General features: G+C 42.1%; 1 protein-coding gene and 2 pseudogenes across 1 annotated transcript; all 3 read left to right on the forward strand.

Annotated features, from left to right (window-relative positions):
• Positions 1–3,694: 3,694 nt before the first annotated feature.
• Positions 3,695–7,177, forward strand: LOC149035405 (uncharacterized; annotated as a pseudogene).
• Positions 7,178–8,821: 1,644 nt separating this feature from the next.
• On the forward strand, positions 8,822–9,566 carry LOC149035406 (uncharacterized; annotated as a pseudogene).
• A 9,131-nt stretch (positions 9,567–18,697) lies between these two features.
• LOC149035407 (uncharacterized) lies at positions 18,698–20,156 on the forward strand. The gene has a single exon (XM_089192119.1). The coding sequence runs from the start codon at positions 18,707–18,709 to the stop codon at positions 19,670–19,672; it is 966 nt and encodes a 321-aa protein (XP_089048245.1). The 5' UTR covers positions 18,698–18,706; the 3' UTR covers positions 19,673–20,156.
• The last annotated feature ends 2,245 nt before the right edge of the window (positions 20,157–22,401 follow it).

Genomic DNA, 22,401 nt, shown 5'->3' on the forward strand with positions numbered 1-22,401 from the left:
AACCTGGACTGCGCTGGTGACTATTTCACGAGCTCCGAATTTTGTTTTTTTGACCGAAAGCATAAACGTTGTCGGGGTTTCGCTATATTGACCGCCAGTGTCTATCATCCCCTCCTAAGAAAGCAAATGAAGTTAGCCACTATGGAAGCGGAAAATGAAGATCAAACAAACCGTGAAATTGTTTTGGAATCTTTTGAATGAGTGTCTACGTAAGGTGTCCTGTGATGGTAACTATAAATTCAATCCAGTTGGATGGTGTGCGGACATGGCTGGGGCAAACTTGGTAGGATTTACCGAGGTTTTTGGTGAAACTGTCCACGTTCGAATTAAGGCATGCGAGTTTCCTTTCAAGGACCACCGAAATAAAAACGCCAGAAAGTTAGACGCCGATATTGCAGCCGAGTTTATGACCCTTTGTGACAACCTCTTACTCAGCGCAACAGAAGCTGCATACTACGAGTCATCTAAAGCCGAGAGTGAGGAGTTTTATTGCAACAAGGGAAGAGCGGTCGATTTTGTCATCTTGGGTCTCGTGGTGGCACGCAAGACGGGGTTTCATTTTTTGCGCATTTGCACCTCGAGACGCGCTGAGAATGAATCAAGCAGAGGTCATTCACACTGGGTGGGTGTACAGGGACCGCCCTAATTTATCGATGCTCGAAGTTTGCCTTGCGGACACTCGAGACTCTTTGTTTCCAGACGTTGAGCTCAAAGACTGTCAATCGGTCATTGCAACAGGTGGCCCATCTTATGCCGATCGAAAAAAAAAAGAAACATGCTCGTGAGGTCAATAAATCAAGCGACTGGGCCGGACAATGTTCCCTGATAAGGAGTGCACCTCATAGATCCGGGATCATTGCACTGTCCTCGAAAGAATCGGCGAAGAGACAAAAATCCAAGGCTAAACCGAAACAGCCGTCGTCACAACAGTCGTCAGCCACTCCTTCCAATCAAAAGCGCCGTAATCCTATATCATTGTCAATTTCGACGATAAACAGCTCAACACCAAACCCACATTAAGGCGGTTTCCTTCACCCCACACCCTCGGGCAGTGGAGAGCACCTTTAGGAGCCCATTACTGTGATGGGCTCCTGGCACCTTAGAGTACCTCTTCCAAGTTGCGGCTCCTCAATTTCGCCACAACAGGAACTGGCCTTGCATCAAATAGGCGCAACAGCACAAAACTTGCAACATGGCGGTTTCGTGCACTCATCATTCTATAATGGAGGCCACCTTACGTCACCTATCCCTAATGAGAGCAGGTTAATTTCCCTATATGGAGCACCACAGCAAGTGTTAGCCTTTCAGCAAACAGCCCCAGTAGCTCCATAATATCTTTTTAATACCGTTGTAACGCGGCATTCAGGTATGTGGCCACACAAATACGCTGAAGTGGTCCTGTAGCCATGCGTAAAGAATTGTCTCGGTTGTGGAAGTTCGTTCGCTGATAAATACAGGAACTCTCCTTACAACCTTGTTGTCAACCACGTAGATAGGAGAATTACTGGAAAGAACGACTACACAGGGCAGTCGCTATATGGCAGGAGTTTCTCAACACATATTACCACTTCGTAAAAAGCCACATCTAGAGTAAAAATCCAGGGTTCTCAGGAAGTGTTTACATTTCAACAGCCCTGTACCTTTTGGGTTTGGACGAGGAACAGCGTGTTCTGTTAAAATCTTGTGACTTAGACTTATTCTTTGAATAGAACCATACAGTGATTCTTTTTCTCAAAAGTTAGTTAGAACGATTCTGGCCATTTTCAATATAAATGTATATTGCTTTTGATGACGTTCCAGTTTTTTAAGACCCTATTGTTAAAATGTTTTCTTGTTAAGTTTCGCGATTAAACGAGGTTCTGTCACTAGTAATGCAGATAAGCAAAGGAAAATACGATGTTTTTTATTGAAGTGTATTTTAATTAAGTATACTAGGTGTTTTTTTTAATGACTATGTTATGCTGCCAAGTTTGATCTCAATTGGCTAAGAAAACCAAAAGATATTTGTAACCACGGATGAGAGAGAATCGAGGATAGCTATAAGTTAATAAACACATATCATAAATTAATGTTTGAGTTGTCATTGTTACCTTTCGTCGATCGTGCCATAAAATTTCGATGGGCTTCTTAGTGCAATATTAACAACTTTTCCCGAAACCATCAGACAAAACATACAAAGATAAGAAAGGTTCATCCTTCGCCCAGGCAACCAGTGAGATTACCTGTTTCTCGAAAAACTGCCAGGAAGCTCGATGAATTTCACAACTTGTGGCTGCGCTTGTTCAGGCCCGCGTTTATTTGAAGAATAACAGAGTACCACAAGAACGATGAGAACAGCCATAATAAGATAAACGGCGGGGGCAATTTGGTTTCCTGGAAAAGCTGGATCAAGGATCACCGGATTAAGTATCACCAGATCAAGGATCACCGGATCAAAGAATTAATCCAATCACATTATTTTTCGTTGTGGCCACGAAAAATCCGGTTGTGGAAGACCTTCTTGGGAGCTCGCTCCGTACGATTGCACATCCCAAATTACTGAAGAGTTTGCCTCGTGGTGCAAACTTGTTTCAAAGGAATGCCGCTCCAGTGGGTGCGCCGAAGAGTGCAGAGTGGTTCACTTTTCGACGCAGTTTTTTATTTTGAACAGGGCTAAGGCACCTCCCATTAGGATAGGGAGTCAAATAGTATGGCAAGCTATCAGATTGGATTTTATAGACGACAAAGACAAAATGATAGCAAAAGATTACGAACTACACGATAGGTGTGATTTCCTGTGTTGACTGTATTATACACGGTAATTTGACATATTGGCAGTTGCTAAAGGTGTGCATTACATATACTTTAATTCTCTCAAGCAAAAGATCGCTACACTTTTCAACTTTTGAAGTGAGACGATTTGGGAGAGGAATCACCACCAGTGTGTTTGGTACTGGTGAAGTGCCGTCAAATGAATACAGAAAAATCAGTCAATGATTAACATTGCACAATCTGGAGAACTAATGCAATGGAGTGCAACATAGTACAACATACCACAAATCAAACGTGTACTAACGTTGTAGATATGAAAAGATATAGACTATAAATGCAAAGAATGAAACCTCACACTCACAAGAGACCAAATGGTTTCTCAAAAATGAGGTGGTCTGTACAAAAACTTCAGGTTTTACACGCTGGTCCAAAAATTCTTGTGTACTCCTGTGAAAGGTTATCAAGTACGCCATTTTAATCAATTGCACGCCATTTTTTAATTGAAAAAGCCCTCTATTGACAGAAACTTCTAGTCGACATGGTGAGAGACACAGCGGACATGAATAAATTGTATGTCGTTGATAGCCAGAAAGGAACGCTTGCTGAAGTTCGTCTTCATTACCCAGCGTCAGTGAAAGTAGCACCAATCCTATAGCAGTGGCAATGGTTCACGGAACTGTCATTGTTGCCGAGAGAATGGGGATATGTTTACTGCCTAGACCTCCATTCCAAGTTGTAAGTTAAGGTTGGGGCAATGAAAAAGGCAGAGATGGAGGCATTTCTCGCCAGACATGAAGTACACGTTGATTACGAACATGGCCAACGTTATAGCTGAGAAGAGTTGAAATCTGCCGTTACTGTTTTTCTACAGAGTAAGTAGAAAAGTGTGACCAGCAAGCGAACAAAGCTGGACCTGGAACCATGCCTGAGAACACCGGTGACAATGACCAGCTATGCTGATGAAATTCTTTTCATTGCTTACACTGGGAGCAAGAAAGTAGCAGAGGTAAGAGTAGAGAGGGCTGACTTTAAGCCAGAGTGCAATGTGCGAACGGTCATGAACCTAGAGGAGAACGTCAATCCGACTGGACTGTGTGTCGTTGAGGACCAGCAAAAGCTGTTCCTTGCTGATTTCGGGACATTTGGGGACCTGGTCGTCCTAAATCTAAAAACGGAGGTACCTTGTGCAGCCAAATTCACGGATTGAGTTTGAGTCGTTATTCAGTCATTTTCACAGACACCACATCACACACGTTGAAACGTTTTCTCTTGAAGCTTCTGTCTTAGATGGCAAGAACAAAGTCGAGAAAGTGGACACAATCATTGGTGATGGTACGAGTGGAGCAGAGGACGGGTTCATCGATGTAGCAAGAGTGACCCACCCAAAAGGGATAGTTTCTGAGAGGGGAACAATATTTTTCGTTGACACAGGCAGCAAAACTGTCAGGCTTATGTACTCTTCGGCGGATGCAAACGACAGCACCGAGGAACAAGCTCTCACATCAATACAGGAGCTTTTTAAGGCTGTGAGTTCTGAAAAGGAGGCCGATACATCGATGCATCCACCAGGTAATAGCTACAGAAGTGACGTAGAGCCCGTGCCCTTGCTTGGAGATAATCACAAGACGTATCAGTCATCATATACTGAAATTTACGCAATCAAATGCAAATCCAACTTTTTCTCCATCTTCATTTCACGTACAATAGACGCAAATGATTTCTTTGTCACTAAATATATCACCATAGATAAAAGTTCTTTTCTCTTTAAACTATCCAGCGAAGAAGTAAAATGCAAGAAAAGTGACGTTATTTGTGAAATTGGTAAAGATTCAATACGATTATTCAACGGTCGTTTAGAGCTAACTGAAGAAAGATTTTTATAGATCCTTTTAGACTGCTGCGGTGAATGTGATTTGGAAACAAATGAAACTGAAGAAAATCAAGAATGTTATCTTGACTCGAAGGAAGAAGAGGCTCTAACCATAATTTTGGGTAAGAAGGGGTCTGGGCGGTCTCCCCAGCGCATGGAAGACTTCTCCTAACATTAAAATTCTCTGCAGAAGTTAAAAGAAATTTTCAACCTCTCGATACCAGACACCACCCGCTCTGGAACGAAGTAAAGTATCATACACAAAGGGGGTAAGGCAAGAAAACTGACATCCTTTAGAGCCACGTGAGCCTTTAACGCTTAAAACAAATATACAGAAAACTTGACGTACTGCGAAGTCGTGTAGGCTTGTGAGCCCCAATTTACACTTGATTATTAAACGGGTGGTTCGAACTCTCTGAAGAAACATTTGCAAGATGCTTTCAGTCTTTCGAGGCCAATGTGACTTGAAAACAGATGAAACTGAAGAAAAGCGAGAAGTTACCTTGACTCGTCGGAAGAAGAGGCTCTTATCAAAATTTGGAGTTGCAAGAGTTCAGTGTGGTCTTCCCGGCGCATGGACGACTTCTTCTAACCTTAAAACTTTCTGCAAAGGTTTGAAGAAGATTTCAACCTATCGAACAAATCTGATAATCAGTTGAACAAAAATGTTCAATGATGCTTCACAAGCACTTAAACTGAACGCTCAAAATGCAAACGGTTCAACAATTGATGTACTCGCTACGACTAGTTACTTACATCAAAAAGGGAAAGCAAGCACGGATACAGAAGAAACAAACTCTAAACATTACGTCTGCCTCTTTTTCTTTATTTGATTTTGAAATGTCAATAGCTATTACATTACACAATGAGCTGAGACTTTCGTCTCTATAACGAGATGTCAGAAGCAACGGTCAAACTGTGATAACCCGGTTAGTGAAACTTAGTCTGATTAAGAAAACTGACCTGTAGTAACTTTCATCAGGAACCAGTGATCCCCCCGCCAAAAAAAAGGCCAGAAAATGAACAAGAACGTTAAGTTTTGGCTCAGTTTAAAAGTTAAACCCGGATTTCGTATCCTCTTGATTAACCTGAAGACGGGAGCAACACAATGAAGGGCGGGAGTCGGGAGGCAAAGGGGCACAAAAGTACGGGAGGCGGGAGAATGTGGTACGGGAAGCGGGAGACTCTGACTCCCTGTCAGAGATGAAGTCCCAAATGCGAGCAACCGCGCCCCTCAGGACAAGCCATGGATCCCTATCAGTTCATAACATAAACAATCAGGATACCCTGCTCCCTGGTATCACTGCAGACATCAGTGGACAAAAAGGACTTTACAAGCGTGGAAATGCAACTCAGGACTCTCAACTCTCGACTCAGGAGCGTAGATTAGCTGGATCGGTACGGAAACCGCAGAGAGCCTTGGTTTGGAAGGGAGGAATGTTTCCATTACAATAAAGAAAGTTGGTGGCGAAGAGTAAGAAATAAAGACAAAGGAGTTCAAAGTGCAAGTAACGTCCCCAAGCAACAAAAGAGGTTTCCTCCTAAAGGCTGTTGGAATTCCGCGAATCAGCGATGATGTATCGGCAATCACAAGCAAAGCTGTTACAGAATGTACACGACTGAAAGGAAAGAGGATTCACCACCGAGATACAGGATCAGTAAACCTTCTTATTGGAATAGACCATGCACGCCTGCACACTGGAAGATACGAAGCAATCGGGAAATCTTGTAGCCAGAAACTCACCTCTCGGGTGGGTAGTCTTCGGAGCTGCATCAAGAAAGATTCAGCAGGCCAATAGTGTCCTTCTGGTCAGTTACAGCACTCCAGTTGATCTCTCCAAATTTTGGACCATGAAAGCCATGGGAGTAGCTGTGAAGCCATGTATTTCTTCAACAGACAAGTTAACTCAGTTAGAGAGAGAGGAAACAAGAATAATTCAGAGCTCGTGCAAGAAAATGGGAAATGAATGAATGATTCCATACCCGTGCAAAGCAGACCCAAAGCTTCTGTCCGACAACAGGTCTCAAGCGTTCAGGAAATTGGAAGCAACAGAGCGCCGATTACGAAAATTCGTATTCAATTCGTCTTCTGTTTATCAAGGCCACAGACCGAACAACTATTGGTTGAAAGGCCCGGACCTACTCAATGGTCTCTTTGGAATCGTACTACGGTTTAGAGAAGATCAAGTAGCTATCAGTGGAGATATTTCCAAGCTCTACCACAGAATCCTAATCCCATTAGAAGATCAGCGCGTACATCGTTTTCTGTGGAGGGAAATGAAGACAGATCGAGAGCCAGACGCCTATGTGAAGACCGTATTGACTTTCAGAGACAAGCCAGCTCCCGCCATGGCGCAAATAGCGTTGAGAAAAACAGCAGAAGAAGGAGAAAGCCTGAGCTTTCACGCAGCGAAAACACTGAAGAACAACAGTTACATGGATGATATACTGGACTCCGTTCACACTCTACAAGAGGCTCAAGACCTGACGACCGGAATTGACAATGTACTGGAGAAAGGTGGTTCTCTTCAGATTAAAGAAAAGATTCCTTGCTAAAAGGAAACAGGAGGAGATTGAGGTAAGTCAAGGACCACTTACAGCTCAAGAGCTAGAGGGAAGCAGGAAATACCTGATCAAAGACGCACAGAAGAGCCTGCATAGTCGCTTTAAAGAAAGACGACTGCAAGATGCTGAGTCCTTTCGTAGACGATGGGGGAATAATCCGAGTCGGAGGACGTATAGACAAGGCAATTGTGTCGTACGCAACGAAGCATCCTGCGTTACTACCACATGACCATAGGATATGTAAATGCGTGACTTTCAAACTTGCATGACATTTGTGTTACAGTTGGCCTTTGTGCCATTTGATTCCTTCAGGTAGTCTTTCTCTCCCGCTTTCAGTATTCACTGTTCATGTTCGATGTGCATCCAAAGTTAATTTATAAAGTTTGATTTCAAGCCACCGGCGTATAGGGACTGATATGTAAGTTGCTTTCGCTTGTTATGTTGTTTATCTCGTTTCGAGCAAGCTCTTTCGTCTTTATTTGTAGATATATTTTGTGTTTGCTGTGGCACTTGGTTCATTTATTAGTTCCTTTATTATGTTAGATTCATTTACGCTGTTAAGTCGCCACGTGTTTAATGAAATACAATCGATTATATAAGTCCCTTTTTTAATTCGCTTACAGTTTACGAGATTGATAAAAGCTATGTCTCTGTAACATATCCCCTGGTTTGGTTAGCATTTTCTCCGGTCGCGATTTTCTTGGCACTTCATCGAGCCTTGATGTTCGTTTGCCGCAACAGGATATCCCGTCTAATAACACAGGAAGCCTATCAATGTGGACACCCAGGGATGGCAACAACAGCAGCCAAAACCAGAACAAAGTACTGAATCTTGCAAGTTCATGACCTGGTGAAGACAGTCAAATTCAAGTGTATCTTTTTTTTTTTTTTTTTTTTTAAACAATTTTATTTACAAGACGATCACTTACACTACTTACAGTATTAATTACACTTACATTGTACTTACTACTTACACTACTGATACTTATACTTACACCAATTATGCATACACTACATTACGATACATGTATTACAATACTATTAACATTAATTTAATTTACGGTTGGCGTGTTTACAAAGTTATTTTCAATTAAAAGACAATCACAAGTAAACATACAGGTCTCGAAAATGCTACATTTCTTTGGATATTTACTTTTGATATAGCTTAAACAAATGTTTATGAAATTAAGTATAAGTCTAACCTAAAACAACAGCAGCATGAAAAATTAAAGTAAAAAAGCCCACGTGCGATAAAATTTCGGAAGTTCTTTTTTTGCGGTCGCAATCTCTTTTAGGATTTCAAGTTTTCCCGTGATGAACAGTAGGAAGATTTGAGAATCTAAGATGTCTCCGCAAAGGCTTGTGCAGAAAATGTGATATTTGGCTAACAAATTCAAGTGTATCACTTGCAGAGAAATGGAGCCAAAGACAGAAATGCAGATTATGGCCGACTTACCTCTTCACAGAACAGCACCAGATAGCCCATCATTTTACTACACGCCGTGCGATTACTTTGGTCCTCTAACTGTGAAAGTTGGAAGAAATAAAGCAACAAGGCATTATGGAGTTATTTTTACTTGCCTGAACACCAGAGCAGTGCATCTTGAAATAGCTACTGACTGAACCACAATTAAGTTCATTCAAACACTGCGCAGATTCTTCTCTATTAGAGGATACCCCACTATGATGATGAGAGACAATGGAATGCAGATGGTAAGCCCTCAAAGGGGCGCAAGATGATTAAAGGCTGGGACATCGAGAAACTTCGAGAGTACCGTGCTGATAAAGGTATGGAATGGAGATTCACAACTCCGGCAGCCCCACACTAGAATGGTTGCACTGACGCACTGGTGAAAAGCTGCAAGATTGGTCTTAAAAAGGCAATGGGAAATCACATCCCCACGCCGTTTGAATTGTACACATACGTGTTGGAAATCGCTAGTTTAGTCAACCAACGTCCAATTGGTTGAGTCACAAATGATCCAGAAGATGGAGCTTATCTATGCCCTAATGATATGCTGTTGGGTAGAGCGTCCTCACAAGTTCCGCAAGGACCCTTTCGTGAGACAAGGAACCCCAGGAAGAGAGTTGAATTTGTCCAGAAGATTGTAGATTCCTCTTGGAGACACCAGACAAGAGACGTATTTTCGTTATTAGTACCACGTAAGAAGTGGAACACAAGCAGACGCAACATTCAAGTAGATGACTTTGTTATGGTAGCTGAGCTAAATGCAGGGGAGGCTAATGGATCATCGGAAGAATAGTGGAGGTGTACCCCAGACAGGACGGGAGAGTGAGAAACGTGAAGGTAAAGACACGTTCTGGCGAGTACTCAATACCTATCACAAACCTATTGCCAGCTGAAGGCTTTGACCACTAAAAGGATGAAGAAATATAGTCCTTCATCAGGGCAGAGGAAGTGTTACGGTGACAAACTATTATTAATGATTGACGCTTTTAATCGTTTTATATATTAAGTTCATTAGGTTTCAATTCAGTTCAGCTCTTACACGTGTTTGCCTACCAGTTTTATAGAAGTTACACCGAATGATCAATTTAAAAGGAAACCGGCGACCGAAGTTTTAATTATTTTAGCTTGTACTGTCGGCTTATTATCCACTTTTATAGTCGGTGTTGTAAAAACTTGAATGTTTCATAATTAAATTGCTTAATTGTATGTTTCAGATCGAATAATTCCTTCAAATAAACTTGTGTTTTCGGGTCTTTGCTTCATTAGTTGTTGTTGCGTAGTTTGAGTTCAATAATGGTTACCGAGGGAAAGACTCCTGCCCCTAGTTCAGGCGCTCCCGGTCCGTCACAAGCAGCAATAAACAGTAGTAGTAACAAACCTGCAGCTTTGCTCGTAGCATTTTCGGCAACGGGAAACAAAGAATGGGATTCGTGGCTTTCTCATTTCGAATATTGCGCTTCAATCAACGAATGGAATGACGCACAAAAAGCCTAATTTTTAGCCGTTCAAATGCGTGGGGCTGCCTTGTTTCAACTTCAGAATTTGTTGCTGGGCGTACGGGTGAAATATGGGAATTTGAAGGCAGCACTCTGTGAGCGGTTTGTCCCAAAGGAACGGAGAGAGCTTCACAAAGCTGAATTTCGTGCAAGGTGTCGCGAGCGAGAGGAGAGGCTGCCAGATCTCGCCAGTTCGTTGCGGAGACTTGTCGGGAAAGCGTACCTGGAGGTGGCTACTGATTTGCAAGACAGCCTAGCGAAGGATCAGTTCATTGATGCGTTGGAGGATCGGGAAATAGAGATGAAGATCCGAGAATCCACCCCAAAAACGCTCGATGAGGCTATAGTCGAACCTTGCAGATCGAGGCAATGTACAAGGCTGGGTCTTAGTGCACAAAAGGTCGATTGGTGTGATTGATACAAGGGCCATCAAGAGAGGAGAAGAGCGAACTTGCAGAGCTCCTGAAGCAAAAAACGGCTGCCATAAGCCAGATGGTTCAGTTTGTGCAGAGATAACAATAACCCCCAACCTCGAACGAGAATGAACGTAAACAAAATGGTCGGGGATTGGGGCCAAATACTAAAGATCGCAGAGAACGGCCATCACATTGCTGAGTGTACCCACCTGCCCAGGGATCAACAGGGAAACTGCCAGTGATTGGCACCGTGGGTCAAACGTCGGTCAGGGAGAAGGGAGAGACTTTCAAAGTACCGGAGAGGGATTCAAATGTGAAAGTAGAGAATTCGTCTGCGAGTATTTGTAGTGTTTCTAGTTATAATGCCATGTATGTGCCTGGGCTAGTGGGAGGGCAACCTCTTAAGATATTGGTCGACTGGGTCAGCAGTGACTCTTGTATATCAGCGGGTACTTGATAGGTCCACTAAAAGTCTTAAGTTAAGCGTGGTAGGTGACCCTGTGGTTTTGGCAAATGGCCAGCCTTTGGATATTAGGGGGAGGTGTGACCTGCTAATTTGCAATAATGAGGTAAATGTTGTTCATTCGGTGTTAATCGCTGCAGATGTTACCCAGGACTGTTTGCTAGGTATAGATTTTTTGGGCAAATATGGTTGCAAAATTGATTTTGATAGCGTTAAGAAAGTTTTTGAGATAAGTTTGGCGGGGACTGTTGTTGTTCCTGGACGGCATGAAATAGTTTGTTAGGGTTGGTGGAACCATCGCCAGGTTTTGTCAAACAACACGATCTCTTATTTGCTTGCGTGTTAGCCCACCCAAAAGACAATACAGTAACAATCCGCCTGTTTCATTCATCGCCAACTACTGTGACCCCGTACAAGAAAACCTCAGTTGGTACCTTTAGCGAGCTAGAAGAAAGTGTCCTTGACCCAGTCTAATGCAACTACCCTAAGCCTGCAGCACCCTCCCCTAAGACAAAGCCAAAAATGTCCAGCAAATTTGACTTTGACTCCCTGGATCTGACCAGTAAACAAAGGACTGCGCTGAAAATGTTGTTGCATGAGTATGCAGACATCTTTTCAACGGGACCCGCAGACCTGGGTAGAACCGGTGTGGTGAAGCACCAAATTAATACAGGCGACTCCCCTCTGATAAAGCAGGCGTTAAGGCGAGTACCATTGGACCCGCAGGAGGTTGTACACCAGCACGTAAAATACATGCCGCAAAATGGGGTCGAACGTCCGTCTACCAGTCCGTGGGCCTCACCAATTGTCCTGGTCAAGAAGAAAGATGGTAGTACTCCTTTCTGTGTGGACTATTGTAAGCTGAACGACGTAGCCAGGAAGGATCCCTACTCTCTGCCTCGAATAGACGAAACTTTAGATGCACTAACAGGTGCAAAACTGTTTAGTACCCTTCAATCTCAAGAGATGACATTTGGTCTGTGTAATACATCGGGTACATTCAAAAGGCTTATTGAGTTCGTCCTTTCTGACCTGCAGTGGCAGACGTGCCTGATCTACCTGGACGATGTCATTGTTTTTGGATGGGACTTTGAGGAACACCTGGGGCAGCTCTGAGAAGTCTTTGAATAGCTCTGCCAGGCAGGGCTGAAGCTGAAACCCTCAAAGTGTCTTCTGTTACTGCTGTAAGTACCCTATCTTGGTCATGTGATCTCTGCTGAAGGGGTGCGTAGCGATCCACACAAGATCAGAGCAGTAGAGCAGTGGCCCTTCCCTGCCAAGGTGTTAGATGGAAGAAGCTTCCTGGGTCTTGCCTTGTACTATCACAGGTTCATTGGAGACTTTGTAGAGATTGCTATCCCTTTCCACCATTTGACAGCAAAATCCACTGAAGGGTTCCGGTGGTCTACAGAGTGTGACAGTCTTCCATACCCTGAAGAAGAAATTGGTGACAGCTTCAGTAATAGCCGTCTCCTGTCGCAATGTACCATTCATTGTGGACTGTGATGCGAGTGACTGACATCGGGGCATTCATTTCCCAAGAGCACGATGGGAGCGAGAGAGTGATCACATATGCAAGACGTGTGTTGGACAACCGTGTGCAATGTTACAGCACAACAAAGAAAGAAATGCTTGCCGAGGTATATGCAATCAGGCACTTCTACCACTATCTGTATGGGAGACCATTCACTTTCAGAACAGACCACAATGCGCTGAAGTGGCTACAGAGCTTCAAATAACCTGAGGGTCAAGTGGCCAGGTGGCTGGACAGTCCGTTAGCCCAGTACCACAACAAGATTGAACACTAACTAGGAAGGAAACACCAGAATGCCGATGCCCTGTCCAGGAATCCCCTCTTGGCTGCTGAGGAAGCTGACCAGACAGTCCAGACCAATGTAATAGATAACAATGCCAGTACCTGGGCGCCCAGTTGGACAAGGGCTGACCTGCAATCCAGACAAGCAGCAGATCCTGACCTGAAGTGGATTCTGGCCTGAAAGCAGAACCAGACCACCCAACCAGCTTTCCTGAGAGATACGAGGAACCAGCAAAGCGACTAAGAGCCTGTGGGCACAGTGGAACAAGTTACAGTTGAAGAATGGTATCCTTTACCGCCAGTGAGAAACCGAGGATGGTCATCATAACTGATTGCAGTTAGTACTTCCCAGATCCGTGGTACCTGAAGTCCCATCCGCCCTTCATGATGCAGCGTCAGCTGGTGACTTAGCGGTAAACAAGAGCTTAGGGCAAATACGAGAACACTTCTATTGGTACGGCCAGCAGCAGGATGTTGAAGACTGGTGCCAACAGTGTAACAAGTGCTCCAGTAGGAAGTCTCCACAGCAGCCAAGGAGAGCACCCCTTGTCAGTAGCTGCTCAGGTTGCCCATTCGAGAGAATTGCAATGGACATCATGGGCCCTCTGCCAACTACTGAGTCTGGTCAGAAGTATATCCTGGCTGTTGGAGACTACTTCTCGAAATGGACAGAAGTGTTTCCTCTTCCAAATCAAGAAGCAAAGACGGTTGCAGAAGGGCTGGTGAATGAGGTCATTTCCAGGCAAGGAGCACTTGAACGGATCCGCATTGACCAGGGTCACAGCTTTGAAGCCCAGCTGCTTAAGGAGATGGGCACCTAATTCAGTATTGACAAGACGAGGACAACACTCTACCACCCCAAAAGTGATGGCATGGTTGAGTGGATGAACCGTATATTACAGGACATGCTGGCCAAGTACATCTCTGAGCACCAGCGCGACTAGGATGTTCACCTACCTTTGGCTATGATGGCGTACAGGTCCAGCATCCACTCATCGACTCAATATACGCCGCATTATCTTTTGTTTGGTCATGAGGCCAGACTACCCTTAGATGTCATGTATGGTCGCAAGCCATATTAGCTGGAAGCAGCCTCTGAATATGTTAGGAACCTTGGGTCCACCTAGGACAAAGCCCATGAAAAAGCCCAAGAGCACCTGAGGACTGCCCAGAAAAGGCAGAAGGACTGCTATGATTGCCGAGTTGCCTCAGAGGAGATAACGGTTAGAGACCATATGTACCTTTATGTTCCTGTGATAAAGAATGGGAAAAAGTTACATTCACCATTGCAAGGACTGCATGTGGTGGTAAAGAAAATCGGTGACATGACCTTCCAAGTTGAAGAGGTAGGCAACCACAGAAAGCGAAAAGTGGTAAATTTAAATCGACTTAAGCTATGTGGTGAGCCACCATCAGCCAACCAGTACCCTTATCAGCCTACTGGTCACTGTTCCAGTTCACCAGTGCGGAGACCGCATCTTCCCCGTTGGTACATATCGGATGAGATTGATCTGATGTATATAGATGAGAATGCGGCAGAGGGGAACAACGCTACAGCAGGAATTGAGGAAGAGATCGCTGAAGAAACACTACACACTCCCTCAGAAGAGATCGCTGAAGAAGCACTAGACGCTCCTCCAGAACCAGTCGTTGAAGTTATATCTCCATCTGTCTCGAACAGTTTGAGTTTGTGGTCTTTCTGCAGGTGCCTTTGTCTACTAGGGCAAAGAATCTGTTTCTGATATTGGTGCTGACATTTTCGCTGAATGGGGGGCTTGTACTAGAGTATGTTGTTCCGTAGTCTGTTTTTTTGTTTGCTGGTTGCAAGTGGTTCGTAGTGTAAAGTGTACCAGTATCTACATTTTTTGAGTGCTTATTGATATGGAGCCACCCCTCCATATCAAAAAGCATTCGTCTAGTGTTTTTTGATGTCGAGGGGCGGCTCCATTTAAAAAAGCACTCGACAAATGCAGATACCTGTCCATTCTACATTACAAACCACTCACAATTAACAAATGAAAAGACAGACAACAGGACAACATACTCTGGTACATCCTCCCATTCGGAAAAAATGTCAGCTCTGATATTGGACACAGATTCCTTGCCCTACTAGACAAGCACTTCCCAAAAGACCACAAACTTAGAAAAATCTTCAATTGTGACACAATCAAAATCTTCTACGGCTGCAAGAATAACACTAGACAGATCATCGCTAACCACAACAAACGCAACTTAAATTCATCCAAACACATTGATGACACTGCAGATAACACCAACACAAAAGACACCAAAACTTGCAGCTGCCGACAGAAGAACACATGCCCACTCAATGGAAACTGTCTCCAATCATCACTAATCTACCAAGCCACCATCACACGTAAGGACAACAGCACCACTGAAACGTACATCGCACTTACAGAAAATGGCTTCAAGACTAGATACAGAAACAACACCACATCATTCCGACGCACAAAACACAGAAACTCTGAACTCAGCAAACATATATGGACCCTTAAAGAAAATAACATTCACCACTTTATTTTATGGCATATCCTTTCGTAAAGATCACCCTACAACAGCATAAGCAGGAGATGCAACCTCCGCCTCAAAGAAAAATTACTTACCATCCGCCAACTTGAATTATCATCACTCAATAAACATAATGAACTTGTGTCCTCATACCATTACAGAAAAAAAGCATTACTGAGTAACAATTGAACAAAGCATTGAAATTTACCACCACGCCTCTATGCAAGTTTGTAAATTATATAAATGATGGTTATGAATATTCTTAACAATAAAATCTCCTGATGAGTAAGTAATCATGAAACAGGCTTCTATGGATGAAAGTATACTCTCTGTTTTTTTACCTATCTCTGTACATGTCACGCTTTACTTCTATGTATCAAGCACTGTACAACAGAAATATCAAAACACAGACTTCCTATATGTATATCTATATGTATAATTTACTTGAGGCACATGTCTTGATAGAAAGCTCACGAGATAGATATCTAGCAAGCTACAATCAACCTGACAACTAACCTGCCAAGACTTTTCTCTTGTGGTAGTGATTGTCCTCTGAGATGACCAGTAAAAAGTCCTAAACCATTATAGAAAGAAAAGAAAGGCAAACTAGAGAAACATTCTCCATGAGAAAAGTTGTTGATGCACACTCCTTAATTGATAATACACCTTGGACACTCCACTCCATCAACAAGGAATTGTTAGTAGTCTCTGAGGATAATCTTGACTCCTATTGAAATTGCACCTTTTCAGTCATTGCTCCCTCACTCTGGAACAATTTACCAGACCAAATAAGAAGTGTAGCATGCCTAAGTTCCTTTAAGAGTAAAGTTAATACCTTTTCATTTGGTCATTCCTTTTAGCCTTTCGAACACCTCAGATTTGTTCCTAAATTAACAAATATTACACTTATAAGTTGTTTAGAAATGTATTAGCAACTTTGACAGGTGCTTTTGGTCAATCGGTACAAAAAAATGATCATTACTATTATTATTATTATTATTATTAAGATGATTATGCAACACCTGATACATCAATAAGGTCATCTTTCTTTGAATCTGAAATTGATCGGCTGACCAGTGTTTCTAGATCCAAACTAGCTTTATCAGACCAAAAAGCTCAGATGAAGAAAGGGATTTAAAAGGACAAGGATATAAGCTAATAGATCTAAACCAGTTTTCCTCCACTATCTTTATTATTTAAGATATGGTCAACTTCAATTGTTCTGAATGGTTCTCAGAAAAATGTTTCAACTTTGTTGTACAGTTTCTGTTTGACTTTGTGTATAACACAGTAAGTACATAGTTGTTGATTTATTGTTTGGCAATGTTTGCTCTACTCTAAATTACTTTAGTAATTCAATCATTTATTTTTTGCTTTCTGCTTATTCTGTATATTTAATGCACAATGATTTTCTTGAGGCAAGTGTTTTTCACATGGAGGGCGTGGTCACCTCAGACAAACAAATAAAGCGGATTCAGATGCCATGGTCTAGCCATTACACAGAATGTTCTGTCAACCTCAGATCCATTAGATACTGAGATAAATGAAGCTGTTTACACCATCAAAAAGAATTTGATAGCCATCTTACACCACTCTATCCAAGCTGGAGATTCAGCGAAGCAACACAGATTTTGTCCTCCTGATAAGAACTCCTGGTTTGAATGGCAACAAGAATGTTGACTGATAAAAGGGATGACTGCCTGCCCCAGGTTTTTGTGGAATTGTTGCACTCCACTGTCATAATGTTTAGTTACACAGAACTGAAATGAGTGCATTAATTCTCTGGTTTGGATTCAGTGCCCAAAGCATAAATGTAACGATGTGAAAGTAATTCCCTGTGCTGTGGCTTCTGCAGTATTACAATTTTATCATGGGACTGTTGGCTGCCAAAGAAATCATCACAGACCACTATATTTTAATTCAAACATTTCAATTTTCACTAGTTTGTACACTTGTTGATTTTTAAAGCATTTTGTAATTTTATATAATTTTATTCCTGATTTAGTCTTTACTTTCCTGATAACTATTATAATTAGCTTTTATTATCTTTACTTGCAAATTTACTCAGAATAGACTTCAGGAGGAAAAAACTACTGCATGGTTACTGCTACAATATTTAGTTGATTGCATCAGAGCTTTTGTATTCCGTTATTTGGCAATAAATATTAGTTGGTATATAGCACATGGTAACTGCTGTCTTACATCAGTTACTCTGGGAGACTGGAAAGACACAAAGGCAAGGAAGGTTCAAGTTAACCAACAAGCAAAGTATTTCTAATTCAGGCCAAACATGCAGATGAGAAATTAATGCACCCACCCAATCTCCCTATTTGGAGACTTGAGGCTACTAAGGAGCAAATGGTAGATCATGAAGACATTTAGTTAACACCATAAACTCGTCTGAAAGCAGCAATCCCTTGCACCACACTTACAACTTCATACATACCTTTGCTTGATGATCCTTTTTATTCTTTACATTCCCCTTTGGGAGAGCCTTTATGTGTCTGCTTTAAATGCCAAGTTTAATGCTACCACTCAAGCACCAACCAAAGCACAGAAAAAAGAAACCTCAAACCTTTCAAATACTGCTCACAAGAACTGACAGATACAAAATTAATGTTCTTTTATACCATCTGTGTATGGAAAAAAACAGTTCCTAGTTTTAACTAGTCATAAATGATTTTCAATGAGTAAATATCAGTTTTACATAAACTAAGTCTTAATAAGTAAATTAGATTGATTGGAAGGTTTGGAAGAGTGGAGTATGCACACGTCGCTAAAGGCTCTCGTTTTGGTTGCGTTTTATTGCGTCTTGGCACTCTAAATTTAATGGAACTACAGCTTCTTCTTCAGTTTCACCTTGGTATCAACATGGAGTTGGTTGCTTTGGTCTTGGCGTTTTTTTCACGAATATCTTGCCATCTTCAGTTCGCATTGGTGTGCGTGCTAGATCTGTTGGTTTTTGCTGCACCAAATTCTCCTTAGCTAGATGTTCGAAACACGGTTCTACCTGTTTAGTTATTGCTGGACATGACCCCCTACTGGATATTGCTGTCTGGATGGATATTTCTAGGAATCCAGGTCTTACAAACGATTTATTTGATATCTGCTCTGGCAGGCAAAATCTGGTTCATGGCGGAAATTTGCATATTTCAAGTTAGACTCGAACAATAAGCACATCAAATAATGGACCGGGAGTAAGGTTTGGAATTACATCGCTGATTACAATGCGGCCGACTATCACCTTTGGTTATAATAGGCCAGTATTTCGCACGCTCACGGACGTTCCTATTGATATATCACAGTGCTCTTCACTTCCAACTAACTTAATGAAACTCTGTAATTTGAATGCAAGATCTATCAAAAGCAAATCTGCGGACTTTCTGTGCTATGTTAAATTGTGCGCTGCGGATATTTTCGCAATTACTGAAACCTGGTTCACCGAAAAAGACTCGGCTCATAGACCGGAGGTGACTCCGCCAGGCCACATGTTATATGATCATGCGAGATCTGGTCGCTCCGGGGGTGGTACAGCTTTATTGTGCCGTGACAGTATTAATGTGACGAGAATCGCGGCTGGCGAGAAAAAGTCATTCGAGTTCTCTGAGTGGATCATTCTTGGTCGGGGCTCTCGGAAAGTCCGCGTCGTTGTTGTGTATCGCCTGCAGTATTCTTCTTCTCATCCTGTGTCTGTTGATGTCTTCTTTGAGGAGTTTTCAGCCTATCTGGAGTCACTCATCCTTTCCTCAGAGCTGTTGTTGATAACTGGCGATTTTAATATTCATGCAGATGTTGTCGGGGATCCTGTTCGCGCGAAATTTCTTGATCTACTCGAAGCAATGGATATGCTGCAGCATGTTACTACGCCAACTCACGAATCGGGGCACACATTGGATCTAATTATCACACGGCAATGCGACGCCCTGGTCAAGGATCCACCTGTTAGTGATTATCATATTTCTGATCACTGGTCTGTTACTTGTTTGCTTAATCTCGAGAAGCCAACAATCACCAGGAAGACGAAAACGATTAGGAAGACTAAGAACATCGACACTGCTGCACTGTCTAATGAGCTTGCTGCTTCAGATTTATGTACTAACACTCCAGACGATCTCAACGATTTGGTGCACTGTTACATCACCACTCTTGCGTCTGCATTAGGCCGTCATGCTCCACTTGTCATTAGATCTATTCCAGTGCGTCCTCTGGTCCCTTGGTTTAACAACGATATTTATTTATTTATTTATAATAACTTCATTTGCCTAAATAATAAGATAATAATAATAAAAATATAAAAAAGCAGAGATGATAATTAAAACATATACAGACAGATAAAAAATAAAAATAACATCGAAATGCAAAATGGCAAAAAGGGTCAAGCCAGAGAGGAACTAAATCCTCATTAACGGCAGCCCCCAGAATAAAAGCAATATGCAATAAAAATAGAACTAAAATGTAAAGGTAAAAATTATTTGAAAAAAACTTAATTGATAAATAGATATTGGTGCAATATTATTGATATTATTTAAAAATGTATTCTTTCAATTTTTTTTAAACTTACTAGCAGAGCTAGAGCTAATTATGTCACTTGGCAAGTCATTCCAGATTTTTATATATTTATACCAAAAAGAGTTCTTGAGGATATTTGTTCGAGCATAAGGCGTCCAGATTTTGACATTGTTGGTAGATCTCGTCCGACTATTGGAGAAAGTTAAGTAATTACATAAGTCTACTCTTGAAAAACCATTAATGAATTTGAATAATTGCACTAAACTAAGAAATTCACGACGCGAGTTGAGTGTTGGCCAGCCAAGATACTCCAAACGTTCACTATAGTCGATAGAACTACCAAGGATCCACCCGGAAGCATTCCTTTGCACTCTTTCAAGCTTATCAGACAGATATTGTTGATGTGGATTCCAAACAGGACAAGCATACTCAACAATTGGTCGAACCATAGACTTATATCCTATTGTTATTGCTTCAGAGTATTTTCCAAATGTGCGCTTTAGTAGGCCAAGTATCTTATTTGCTTTAGCAGCAACAGAGAGAACATGCGGTTTCCAAGATAAGTCAGATGATATAATGACTCCAAGATGTTTGTGTGTTTTAACCTGTTCCAGTGGGATTGAATTGATGTTGTACGAGCATGGTGTTACAGATCTAGATCTTGTGATTCTCATACATTTGCATTTAGATGCTTTAGGTTTCAAAAGCCACTTTTTACACCAGTCTACGATCTGAGACAAGCTTTCACACACAGGTTGATGAACAGATGATGGCTGATCTGAGTTAAAAATAGAGTATCATCGGTAAACATTTCACTTGAGCACGATAGGTTCTCAGGTATATCATTGACTTACAACAAGAACAACATTGGCCCAACAATACTTCCCTGAGGGACACCAGAGTAAACCATGGACCAGTCTGAGCTTTCACCTTCCAGAACAACACGTTGGAAACGATCTTGCAGGAAATCACCTAGCCACTCGAGAATCTGACCATTGATACCATATCGGCCAAGGTTAGAGATGAGATGTTTGTGTGGGACGGGGTCAAACGCTTTCTCAAAGTCCAGGAAGACGACATCTGATGTTTTGTTTTTGTCTAAGGCTGATGCCCAGGAGTGAAATAGGCGAATAAATTGGGATGTGCAGGAAAAACCAGCTCGAAAGCCATATTGATGAGAGCTTAACAAGTCATGATCTTCTAGATGAGCCATAATATGTCTTGTGACTAGCTTCTCTGGGGTCTTAACTACAAGCGATGTTAGAGAAATTGGATGATAGTTAGAGACATATTCTTTACCACCATTTTTGTAAACTGGGGTAATGTTGGCACACTTCCAGTCACGAGGAGTTTTCCTCTATTCAGAGACATATTGAATAACTTTGAAATTGGATCAGAAATTACAGGAGCTGCCTCCCGTAGCAAACGTGCAGACAAACCATCCGGGCCAGTGGCTTTATTCACATCAAGGGTAAGCAAGAGCTCTCCCACATTAGCACTAGAGCACATGAGATCTGGTATATCGAAGCCTGAACCATGTAAATGGGCATCCTCATCGACATCAGTAGCTGGGTCAGGGCGGGTAAACACCGACGCGAAAATTTGCAAAATAACTCTGCTTTGTCCTTGCCAGTAGAAGCCGTCACACCACGATCCGACCATTTCATAGTGACAGGTATTGATTTGCTTTTCGTCTTGGATTTTATAAAAGACCAGAAGCGTTTAGGGTTTTTGGAATCAATTAATGAGTGAACATGTTGGTAATAACTCTTATTAAGTTCCGATTTAACTTTATTCCTTAACGATTTATATTTATTCCAACCAATATTAAGGAAGTGAGAAAGGAGAGGCGTAAAGCAGAGAGAAGATGGCGCCGCACTGGCCTCCTTTCTGATTTACGGAGGTATAAGGTCTTGAGGAATAAAACTAACAACCTTATGACGGAGGCGCGCAGGGTGTTTTACAGAGAACTCATCGATGAGAACTGTGGCGATCAGAAGAGATTATTCTCGGTAACAAAGCGGTTGCTTGGTAGTGGTCGTGAAATTCAATATCCACCTTTTAAGGACAAAGCTGCTCTTGCCAATACGTTCGGTGAATTTTTCGCCCAGAGGATTGTCACCATTCAGGGTAAGCTTGATGAAATGTCAGCTGACGTGTCATCTAGTAATACTGACTCCCAGCCTGAAGTATCTTCGATTGAGCCAATGACAAGTTTTACTCTGCTCACTGAACATGAAGTACGGAAATTGATTGAGGCCATGCCCAAGAAGACATGTGCGCTTGATCCTATGCCTACTTTTCTTGTCGCCTGTATTGACACTCTGCTCCCTGTTTTAACCAAGATCATTAATCTTTCACTGCAGAATGGTATATTTGCTGACCAGTGGAAATGTGCCTCGGTCCATCCCCTGTTGAAGAAGCTCGGACTGGAACCGATTTTTCAGATTTCAGACCAGTCAGTAATTTACAAGATATTTCCAAACTTACAGAAAAGGCTGTGTTCATACAGACG

The sequence above is a fragment of the Pocillopora damicornis genome, chromosome 13 (assembly GCF_964200805.1).
Source record: "Pocillopora damicornis chromosome 13, jaPocDami1.2, whole genome shotgun sequence".
In the NCBI taxonomy this organism is placed as follows: domain Eukaryota; kingdom Metazoa; phylum Cnidaria; class Anthozoa; order Scleractinia; family Pocilloporidae; genus Pocillopora; species Pocillopora damicornis.

Excerpts from the sequence above, each read along its gene's own strand:
- LOC149035407 (XM_089192119.1), top strand. The coding sequence starts at position 18,707 with ATGAAACTCTGTAATTTGAATGCAAGATCTATCAAAAGCAAATCTGCG.